Source organism: Siphateles boraxobius, unplaced genomic scaffold, assembly GCF_051911475.1.
Source record: "Siphateles boraxobius isolate OS27281-9 unplaced genomic scaffold, OSU_SipBor_1 19, whole genome shotgun sequence".
NCBI classification, from domain to species: Eukaryota; Metazoa; Chordata; class Actinopteri; order Cypriniformes; family Leuciscidae; genus Siphateles; species Siphateles boraxobius.
The window spans coordinates 12,887,935-12,900,119 of record NW_027508799.1 but is presented as its reverse complement, the minus strand read 5'-3'; the positions used below and the strand labels follow the sequence as shown (position 1 = coordinate 12,900,119).

The window sequence follows — 12,185 nt, the reverse complement described above, 5'->3', positions numbered from 1 at the left end:
GGAAGGTGCCCACTTGAAGACCCTAGAGATGTTCCCTACTCCGCTCAATCCAGAGGGTTGTTATGGGGGGACCGCACTGTGGTTGCAGCCGTTGTGTGTGCTGACGCGCAAATACACTATTAACACTAGACAGAAGGAGATTCACGTCACCAGATGGAAAGAAGCGTAAATGGATGGAGAAGCATAGGTTACTGTAAAGCTACGTCTTAGTTGGTGCTTATCTTTGCGAAAGCCGAGTACAAATCAGCATGAAGTTTTAACATCTACTCTCGTGTAATGGAAATCATGATAAAAAGACAAATGAATCCAAATAAAATAAATAGTTATATATAAAAAATACAAATTTATTGAAAAATAAAAATAAATTTGATCCCAAACAAGCCAACTGAACATCAGTGCTCAATGTAAATAACATTGTGTCATAACAACTTGCCCTGTATGTCAAGACCCAAACCGGTCACCTTTACAGGGGTCATCGGATGCCCATTTTCCACAAGTTCGGTATGATTCTTTTGGGTCTTCATGTAAAGTTTGTAACATACTTTGGTTAAAATTTCTCAATGGTTGTGTAAAACAACACCCTTTTTACCTCTTCAAAAACAGCTCTGTTCACAGTGACCCCGTTTCGGTGCATGTCTCTTTAAATGATAATGAGCAACAACTTTTTGGCTTTTTGAGGATTAAAAAAAAAGTGAATGGATTTTTTTCATTGCATGGCGATTGTGTCCACACACTGCAAAGACACATTTATTTGCAAATACCATATAAAAGTGTATTTTGCATCCGATGACCCCTTTAAAAGCAGTTGGAGAGTTTTTGAATGCATCAAAAATAATTTAGCACGAATTTGGCTATACTCCTCAACATCAGCTCTCACTGTCTTTAATCACAGGCAAGATATATCGTCCAGGAAACGTAAAATCAAAATTCTAAAAAAAATAAATAAATGAAGATGTCCGCAAACCGCATTCATCAGATCGTGCTCTTTCAACTTCCACTCCGTGTGTGCGCGTGTTGTCTAGTAACGAACGAGCTTGCAGCGGGAACACATAATTTACCCGGAAACAACTAATTCTAATTTCTGATTGGCTGGTAGCTAGCTTTTAACTCTGTATAACTCGAGACAGATGCTATGAACTCGGCAGAGAACTTCCCTCCGTTTGCCTGCGCCTCGGGACAAGTTCCCTTACTCCTCAGCGTGAGAAATACAAGGTGTGGCATGTGAGCGTGTGAACGGGTTGAAATGCGTGTGTCTCACGCCCAATGCGTGAGACTTGAGAGCCCTGTATTTGTCTACAATCGTTCTAAAAATACAAAAGTAACCGTGCCATACAGTCAGTAACGATCACTATAGATCCGCAGTCTTTACTCAAAAAAAATCCCTTTGAGGACTGTAGTATAATTTGTCAGAACAATTATATGAAATTCTTGTTTATGAAGCTTATTTTTTTGTACTACTATAATAATTAAATACAATTAAATAACAGCGTATCTAAAAGGTAATGAGACAACAAAAACCAAACCTTTCTGAAACGTCGTTTAACAGCTCAATCATCTTCAGTAACATTCTCTGGGTCTGATTCGGGCTCAAATTGGTATGGTTTTATTGACGCCATCGTTTATAATACACCAAAGCACAAACTGGCTACCGGTGAAGGTACGGGGCGTGACGTTTCCAGAAAATGTGCAGTAGGCGGTTAGCGAATCACAACACACTGGGCCAGCTAACCAATTTGAGCCCATTGCGTATTTCTGAGGGACTGGCTTCATAGAACCCGGAAACCATCAGACCGCTTTTACAAGGAGGGACAGAGCAGTGTACAATAAAGGTAAAATATATGAAAAAGAATGCAATTTTTTTTTTAAACGAAGCATGAACACATGTTACAGTGCCCCCACAAACACAATCAAACCTTTGAAAAAATGTGTTTTACCACCCCTTTAAAAGAAGGGAAGAAGTGCTTCCAATCATTGTGTTCATGTGTTAGCAATGGTTACTTCCAATGGAATTACTGCAAAGAATATTGCACCTGAAAGAACCATTTACTGGATGAATGAATGAATGAATGAATCATCAATAACTTCAAGGAGAGAGGTTCAACTGCAGTGAAGGTTTCAGGACATCCCAGAGTGTCCAGCATGCACCAGGACAGTCTCCTCCTGTGTATTCGCCTACGGAATCATGTCACCATCAGTGCAGAGCTCATTCAATATTGGCAGCAGTTGTCCACTACTCACTACTCCTAATCCACTAACTTGGATGTGTTAAATGTAGAGGACAAATTCCGAGTATGGGTTACAATAATTGGCCTTCCCTTCCCTTCCCTGCCCTGCACTTTTCATCCAAGGATCTGGGCTCTCTTACATTTTTGCCCCAAAACACTGCCATGTATCAAACACTGCCATGCATCAAAACATCTTGCAAGAGCAACTTCTCCCAAACAGTCCAGGAGAAATTTGGTGATGATTCGTGCATTTTCCTGCATGATGGAGCAGCATGTCACAAGACAAGAGTTGTAATGAAGTGGCTCGGAGATTATTGCATTGAAATTTTGGATCCGTGGCCAGGCAACTGTAAGGGTTTCTTATTTTGAGACAAAACACAAAAATAACATAAACATCCACTTCCATTCATAATTTCTTTTATGACCCCTCATCTGAGCCAAAACAAATATGCATCAACAAATACATTTTGGATATTTTGAAAATTTCTTTTTTTTTAAAAAGGCTAAATGTCCAATAGTTAACAAAATAAAGAATGTTCATCTGAGGAGGAGAGACCAGCATTTCCAAGCCCTGCTTTTAGGAGGCTTTGCATGCCTTAACTACTTGCGAGTGGAACCACAGGGAGCATGCAACATAATACTTGCATGTATCGTCCTGCACAACATCGCTACCAGGCGCAATATCCCTCTCTGTGATGAGGTTTATGATGCACCTGAGCCTGTTGAAGAACCAGACCAACCTCTGGCGTTCTGTCAGAATGAGGGACTGACTGGACGTATAGTAAGGGATGCAATTGTTAGAAATTATTTTTGACAGGCTCATCTCTGATGATTGTTTCTTTGAAATTAATATACGGTGATGAATGACAAGTTTTGAACAACACAAACTGAAGGTTTGATCCAGATTAAAACTAGGATTGGATTCCGTAATCTAATCTGATTTCAGATTCCTTCTTTTCCTTTTGAACAACCCATTTTCAAGATTTGATCCAATCCTATAACCAAAATCCGATCAGCTTACCATTGAACAACTGGCCCTAAGAGATGGGGTAGTGTAGATAATAATATTCTGGTCTTATGTTGTGTTATTATACAAATCAAAAAAGTAACAGTTAAAACGGTTAATAATTGAATCAGAGCAGTAAAACATATTTATATACAACAATAATTTATAACAGTAATCTTCATAAGCTTTGTTGGAGCTCTGTAATGCTCAATGATCAGAATGCTCATGCACATAGAGACATGGACGTCCTTTGGGCAGTTCAACCGGGACTAAACCCTAAACCACTGAAGCAGCACCAGCCTCCGGCATGAGAATCAGCACCATTTTGGTTAGTCCGAACATATAATACTTTCAGAAATTTCAATCTGTGGCAAAAAGTATTGCAGCTGCTTATTTGGCATTTCGATTGGGAGATATTTTTCTCACAATCCGAAAATTTACCAAGGACCCCATGTCTATTGTAGACAGTGCAACGCTGCTCTATGGAGTAAATAATTTGTAATTACACACATACTTCCTGTATTTTTCATTTGTAACAATTCATTTGATGTTTTCTGTTTGCTCTCTGTGTGTTTTCCAGTCTGAGGTGTCTTGGATCCCTAACAAGCATTATTCTGGCATCTATGGCCTGATGAAGCTGGTGCTGACCAAGACGCTGCCCTCTGACCTACAGAAGGTCATCGTCCTGGATACTGACATCACCTTTGCCACAGACATCGCTGAGCTGTGGGTCGTCTTCCACAAGTTCAAAGGTACTTTTGAATAAGATTTCATTGAAATGATAGCTGTTCTTCTGTCGATTGCACTTAACAAATGTTTTTTAATGAAATAATGCAAGTTTTGTGGTTGGTGAACTTTCAGACGACTGCACATTACGGATGGACGCATTCGAAACACTGCTTCGTAAAGCTTTGAAACATTTACGAATCTTTTGTTTTGAATTACTGGTTCGGAGCTTGTATCAAATACCCCCCTTTGTGCGCCTTTAACTTTAACTTTAACTTTAACATCTCATGCCTGAAGTGTTATCAACAGTTACTCGCATGTACTGTACTCATTTCACCAGCAAGATGTGGGTGGCCTTCGACATGAAACCCTGTTGCTTAGAAACAACGACATGCTCTTGTTGAATATGTTTGCTTATTATGTCTTGAAGAACAGATGAAAAGAAAGCTAGGGAAGTGCATGTCTTATTGACCGTTTGTTATGCTGCGTTCACACCAAATGCGAATAGAGCGTCATATTCCCGTCTATCGCATTTAGTTGGATGCTTGAACATTTTGAATCCATTCGCCAAAGCGAAATTGACACGCATAAAAAGCAAAAAATGTACACGCGTCTGAGGCGAAATCCACTTCTTGTGGGAAGGGCAAGTGCTAGGATGTTGTCTGTTTGCAAGATGGCTGATGTTGAGCGAGCATTCATCGAGAGTCACCACTCTATATTTGCTCTGGAGAGCAGAACAGCGGTGTAGGGGTCATCATCGCTGTATTTGGGTCCACCAGACCCTCCGGAGGCATTCCCAGTTTGGCGAGTTTCAGCATTTGCACCAGGAGCTGCGCCTTGATGACGACCGCTTTCAGCGGTACTTCCGCCTGTCCTGCGCCCAGTTTGATGACCTGTTGTCCCGCATCGGAGCGAGAATCACCCTTGCCCTCACCCACATAATCTGTCATTTATTTTTGTTTTGATGATAAATGGAGCCAGCCTACAAAAGTGATTAACCTGTCCTGTGATTTTTTTCTCTCACACAACACTGTCCAGACATGAACTATGTTCTTGCACTAAAGTATGTTGGTTGTCTTTACATTAGAATAATAATAATAATGTTTCATATAATCTAGATTAGATATGAAATAAATAGCATTACAATGTCTCATATATTGAAATCAAGTTTTTATGTGATAAAACATTTACTTCACCACGTGACAGCAGCAAGCAGGCTCCTGATTGGTTAATGCGACGCGAACTGACGCCAAAGTTCAGATTTTTCAACTCTGGCATCAGCCGCGAATTTACGAATTCGCGTCAAACGCGTGAATGCACCAAATGAAATCATGCGCGCGTATCGCGCCAGACGCATAATTCGCGCAAACTAGACGCGCGAATGAGGCGAATTCGCGTCTGCCGCACTAAACGCCTCATTCGCGCCGCAGGACCTCTAGACGCGCGTAAATGCATCTTTATATTGATTTTGAAATCACTCGCGCCAGACGCTCTATTCGCGTTTGATGTGAACGCACCATTAGGATCTTCAGTTCCGTCTGTTACTCCACACACAAAGGTGATTTAATGTCAATTAAATCAATGATGTGACACTCATTTATTTATTTTGTCCTATATGCTAATTCACACCACACAGTTTTGGGGGGATTTTTTTTGACAGTTAAAGGGTTAATATTGGGAAAAAGTCAAAAAGTGCATCCAGCATGTAGAAAAATTATAAATCTCTAATCAATCTCAATAATTTGTTTTTTAAAAATCAGATAATTTTGTATGAAAATGTAAAATGTCATGTGGTGCATCTCCATCTACCTATTCTATCCACCTATTTTTATGTAAATTTTGGGATATCACATAAAAAAAACACTGGATGGAAACGGCAAGATGCGCATACATACTTAAATGCGCATAAAAAAAACTCTTTTTTTTTTATCCGATAAGAAAAATTTGCATAATCTACAATGGAAACACATTTACTAAATAAATTCCTCTGCGCATCAAAAAAACATGTGACTTCGTTATTCGACGACATAACTGGACTAACCAGCGCAACCATATTTTTGCACAGATGAAATTCTGTTTTGGTTGTTCTGAAATGCCTTATCGTCTGTCGTCAAAGCCAAACATCAGGCATCCCCTGAAACGTGTTATTTCATTTCATCTGTCCATTCTGAGACGCAAGTAATTTATTGAATATGAACATTACTTTATGCAGTGGCTTCTCTACTTTTCTTAGTGATATTTAGTGATATATTTAGTAACTCAGATGCTACCGATCAGTAATATAAATTAAGATGCACAAGTCACTGTGGTGGTGTTTGTGTGTTTCAGGTCAGCAGGTTCTTGGTTTAGTGGAGAATCAGAGCGATTGGTACCTGGGGAACCTGTGGAAGAACCATCGGCCGTGGCCAGCATTGGGCAGAGGCTTTAACACCGGTACGTCAGCCAGATTTCTGATTATCACGCTCGAAGGGAAGACCAGTTTTAGAAAAAATATCAAAGAATCTGATAAATAAAGAGAGTAATTTTTTTTTTAGATTATACAACATCCACTATATTATAAGTGCTGTGTGTGTGTTGAAGGTGTGATTCTACTGTTGTTGGATCGTTTGAGGAAGTTGAAGTGGGAACAGATGTGGCGGCTGACGGCAGAGAGAGAGCTCATGAGCATGCTGTCTACATCACTTGCTGATCAGGTGAACACGTTGGCTCTGTTTCAATCCCCACTGAGCTGCCCTGCAGTCTACTTAGTATAACATTATAAGTGACTAATTTTCAACTAAGCACATCTGTATGATGCAATATGCAGCAATACCAATAGGGCTTCAAATATGCACATGGGAGACCCTCAATTGATTTGTTTATCAATAAAGTAGTAGACGGGGATTAAAGTTCTCCGACATTACAACAGATTTACGCCAGTTGGATTGCAGAGAGGCTGTGCACAGTGCAGTGCTGATCAGATCAGAGTCGGAAATGAACAGACAAGCCCTGTCGTGATAGTCAATAAATCCATTAATCGCACGATAAAAAAAATGACGCAAACTTTTTTTTTTGTTTTTTTTTTTGTGTGATTAATCATTATATTTATAGGGCTTCTCGGAAGCACCAGTGTTTTTTTCTGAAATCCAATTTCTCCGTGCAGGCTGGATATAGTAAAACATGTAAGACACAGAAGTGGGCAATAATAGAGAAAATTTGGCCGCCCAGTCAAAAAACACTTCACCCTTGTCAACTGAACAACCCAGGCTCATTGGAAATACGTTACTCTGCCTACATTTTTGCAAAACCTAAAATATGTACCTCCAGGTACGTTTCCCTGCACTTTTCGAGTGAAAAGTCCACTAGAGGTGCTAAGTGGTATCATTTTTTCTCCGTTCCAGATGGTTAAATAAAGGTTATAAAAACAAGAATATGAGTAATGTACAGACTTCTCAGTAGGCCTATACACTCATTTTTAATGTTTAATTTTTTGTTTATTTTTTAAGACACGCAAACTTTACACACACGAGATGCGCGCACACACAAACTCTCCACGCACATAGCCTACTCATATGAGACACGCACGCACACACAAATTGCTCACATATGAGACGCGCGTGCGCACACAAACTCTCCACGCACATACTCATGAGACGCGAGCACACACACACAAACACGCGCACAAACTCAGAGACGCCAGCACACACACACAAACTCTCCGCGCACACACTCATATGAGACTCGAGCACACAAACACAAACTAGCGCACATACTCATATGAGACGCGAGCACACACACACAAACTAGTGCACATACTCATATGAGACGAGAGCACACACACACAAACTAGCGCACATACTCATATGAGACACATGCTCACACAGTACATGATGCATATGATTCTCAGTGTGAACGGAAGTCACACATTGGTAAGTGCATTTTTTGTTAACAGAGACTGAGAGTCCACTGCTTTAATTGTTTTTGGTTGTTTTGTTCATTTATTGCGGATATTTAAAATGTTTTCCGTTTTCAGTGTTAAATAGTCTTTAGAAATAAAAGTTTATTGATCTTTGAAAAGGTGTACCTGCATTATTATGCCATTATCATTATTTTAGATGAAAATTTTCTAAGAACGACAATATTATTGTTTTTTATCAATATTATCATTTATCGCAATAATTTCTTGGAAAATTTATCATCCAGCAAAATTTGTTATCGTGACAGGCCTAGAACAGACTAGAGGCAAGAAATGGCACCAAAATTGCCCCCTAAATTGAAGATACAGGGGGGAAAAATTGCCCATAAACAACTAAACAAATCAATGCCTGTCGCAATGAAAATGATGTAAAATTGAATGAAAAGTGAATTAATGAAAAATGCATATATATATATTTATGCTCATGTTCCATCAGAGATTTATTTTTATAAATGTATGCGTAGAGCATAACAAATCACAAGTTTTTGTTGAGTATATGAATGCAATAGCCAATCAGAGACGTTTGTTTCTGTGTACTCACTGAATGAATTTTTGTACTGTGTAGTGTTCTATCATCATAAACAACAAAATGCAGATGCAATTTTATTTTAGAGTAGAGCTGCTTTAGAAAATTAACATAATATCAATTTTATTAACAATATTGTGCCTGCAGGACATCTTCAACGCTGTGATCAAGCAGAACCCGTTCCTGGTGCACCAGCTGCCCTGCTTCTGGAATGTTCAGCTGTCGGATCACACCCGCTCTGAGAAGTGCTACAAAGACGTGTCTGACCTCAAGGTGACATCACTGTGGAGCTGTCACAAGGGGGAGCACACAATTTCTTCACACGTATCCACCTTATTTTGTAACACTATATTCTGTCAATATGTGAGACTTCCGCTTCATTAACCGCTATAGGTAAATAACTACAAGAATAACAAAGTGAAGTAAATGGTGAAACTGTACCAGTGTGTTCATAGTTATGCCAAATAATATGGTAAGACATACAAGTTAAGACATATTAAGACATTTTAAGCTGCATAACGAGCTGTTTTGTACAGCTAAAAATAGGGAAGCGGATGACACCCGAAGTCAGACAGAGGTCGTGCCTCTCTTACGTTAAAAATAAGGTGGATATCTGCCGGGACAAACACCTCATCTACATACACTATATTACCAAAAGTAGTTGGACACCCCTCCAAATCATTGAATTCAGGTTTTCCAATCACTTCCATGGCCACAGTTGTATAAAATCAAGCACATAGGCATGCAGACTGATTCTTCAAACATTTGTGAAAGAATGGGTCGCTCTCAGGAGCTCAGTGAATTCAAGTTTGGTGGAAGGGGGATTGTGGTGTGGGGTTGTTTTTCAGGTGGTTGGGCTTGACCCCTTAGTTTCAGTGAAAGGAACTCTTAATGCTTCAGCATACCAAGACATTTTGGACAATTTCATGTTCCCAACTTTGTGGGAACAGCTTGAGGATGGCCCCTTCCTGTTCTAGCATGAATGCGCACCAGCGCACAAAGCAAGGTCCATAAAGACTTGTTGGAAAGCCTTCCCAGAAGAGTTGAAGCTGTTATAGCTGCAAAGGGTGGGCCAACTCCATATTACACCCTACGGACTAAGGGTGTCCGTGACAGCAACTTGAATGTCATTAAAGTTCATGTGCATGTAAAGGCAGATGTCCCAAAACTTTCGGCAATATAGTGTATGTGCTTAATATTGAAAGAAACAACAAGAGACCAAATTAAGCAAAGGGTTGATTCATATAATTTCCCACATTTCTGAACTCCAGGTGATTCACTGGAACTCTCCGAAGAAACTGCGTGTTAAGAACAAACACGTGGAGTTCTTCAGGAACCTCTATCTGACGTTCCTGGAGTATGATGGGAATCTGCTGAGGCGTGAGCTCTTTGGTTGTCCCAGCGAAACTGACCACAACTCAGAGAATGTGAGTTTTATCACTGTGCTTCATGTTGGAAACTTCAACTGCAACTTTTAAAGTTGTAAAGGTCTGCAATGATAATTTGTTCAGGCAGCATGAAAGAATAACACTTGTTTTCCTAATATTCCTCCAGCTCCAAAAGACCCTATCCGAGCTGGATGAAGATGACCCATGTTACGAGTTTCGTCGGGAGCGCTTTACTGTGCACCGCACACACGTCTATTTCCTGCACTATGAGTATGAACCAACCTTAGATAACACAGACGTGACGTTGGTGGCCCAGCTTTCTATGGACAGGTAAAAAAACATAAGCCCACTTACAACACCTCCTCACCAACGGATATTTAATACATCATGCCAAAATAGGGCACATTAAATCAAATTGATCAAAACTTGATCAATGGATGATGCCATTTAACCCTTTAGGATATACATTATGTTCTAGCCATGAAATATTTTTCAAATAAGTACTTAGGGAAACCACAATGGAAAATTGTCAAATTTCTATAAAATTATGATTTTATTTTCTATTTAATTGCACAATTCTTTTAGAAATTGATAGATTTATATAATTGGAACTCATGCAAACCAAAAATAAGTAGATCCCTATCATTTAATCCCAATCATTTGGCTAACTCATCCTCACTCTCATCACATAGACCTAACTCTTCACTCTTTCTATTACCCTTTCCATAAAATATTGCTGTATTCATTTTCTGAAAAGAAGAAATCAATTAGTTATTTATGCATAAATACAACTATATTAGAAATTAGTAGAAAATATAGCTGCAAGCAGCAATTATCGGGGCCAAGCGCAAAGAAAACAATAAGACATACCTACATGGCTGGGAGTGTCAGACCAACTGCAACAATGAGAAGTTAAAGACATTTAAAATTTATTTTAGGCAAAATGGCTGAAAATTCATATATACAGTTACAAAAAATATGATTTAATGGATTAACAAGACACATACCGAGTTTTGTAACGGGGTAGACCAATGCATTCGTAAAGTGTTGCATTTAATATCATGATATTGTAAATGTAATTAATGGCATTGTCCTTGTTTTGTTCTATTATAGCGCCACCAAGGAGTGCAGTTCAACCACTTTTTTTACGTTTTCTCAGAGTGAGCCCATACATGTGTGGTTCAAATTTGGTGAAAATATCTCCTTTTGTTTTGGAGTTATTGACATTTTCAATGTATGAGAGCATAAAAATGACCCATGGGTGACTTTGATTGGATTTTTTGAGCATTTTTTGTTGACATTTGAGCATTAACATATTGCCAACGACCTATGTTTCCAAACTATCTACTGTGGTTTCGTCTTGATCGGTCTAACGGTTTCGAAGATATTGGCAAATGTTTTTTAAGCGCTAATTTACAACATTGCTTTAACCATAAGGCAAATCCTAGAATGTTTGGTATCGTTGGACTCGGCAAGGATTCAGGAATGTAAGGAGATGACTCCCGTGAAAATAAGTCAACCAAATCCAAAGTTATAAGAATGTAAATAATTTTTTCACCACTAGTTGGCGCTGGTCCGAAACTTCTCAGACTATTTCAGAGAATCGTGCCGATTACCCACTTTTATGATTTTTGGACAAACCGTTCAGAAGTTATAACCAAAAATAGCCATTTTCGTATCTCCGGACAAGTAGGTGGTGTTGTGCAGAAACGCAGCATGTAGCCTCAAGTCAAGCTTGTGATGACATTTACCAAGTTTGGTCTGAATACGATAAAGCGTTGCGGAGATACAGCCTTATGTTTGTTTTTGTAAGCGCTATGTAAAAATAGTTTGCACGGTATTCAAGAACGGTTTGACAAATGAACTTGAATTCCATAACTTTTTGTTGGCATGGTCTGAAGATGATCTGGTTCAATTTTCACGGCAGATTAATGAGGGTCTCTACATACAAACCGAAGCATACCATGTAGGGTCTCTACATACAAACCGAAGTGTACAGACAGTTTAATAATAATATACTTTATAAAGACAGTACCATCGCGTATACAGGCAGGAGCCATCTTTGGGAAACAGCCTCGACCAGTCAAACCACGAACGCCGTGCTAAGTGAGCTGAACTGTGAGATTCCAAGTCACAGTTCAGCTCGTAGCACTGCGTTCGTGGTTCAACTGGTCGAGACTGTTTTCCAAAGATGGCTCCTTGATGGTACTGTCTTTTATTAAAGTTATTATTAAACTGTCTGTACACTTACAAAGTTCTCAGTGCTTCGGTTTGTATGTAGAGACCCTCATTAATCTGCCGTGTTAGTGTGGGGCTATTTTGAGCCTTGTTAGTGGTATTAAATAGCAATCTCTTTTTA

The 12,185-nt window shown here is 39.3% G+C and overlaps 1 protein-coding gene across 1 annotated transcript in view; it reads left to right on the top strand.

The window, feature by feature from the left end:
• The window catches only part of large1 (LARGE xylosyl- and glucuronyltransferase 1), a 74,139-nt gene that overhangs the window by 40,676 nt on the left and 21,278 nt on the right, over positions 1-12,185 (top strand). The window contains exons 6-11 of the mRNA XM_077235280.1: positions 3,812-3,983; positions 6,286-6,390; positions 6,538-6,650; positions 8,586-8,711; positions 9,710-9,865; positions 9,993-10,156. Coding sequence (XP_077091395.1) covers positions 3,812-3,983; positions 6,286-6,390; positions 6,538-6,650; positions 8,586-8,711; positions 9,710-9,865; positions 9,993-10,156 — 836 coding nt within the window. The remainder of the gene's footprint in view (positions 1-3,811; positions 3,984-6,285; positions 6,391-6,537; positions 6,651-8,585; positions 8,712-9,709; positions 9,866-9,992; positions 10,157-12,185) is intronic.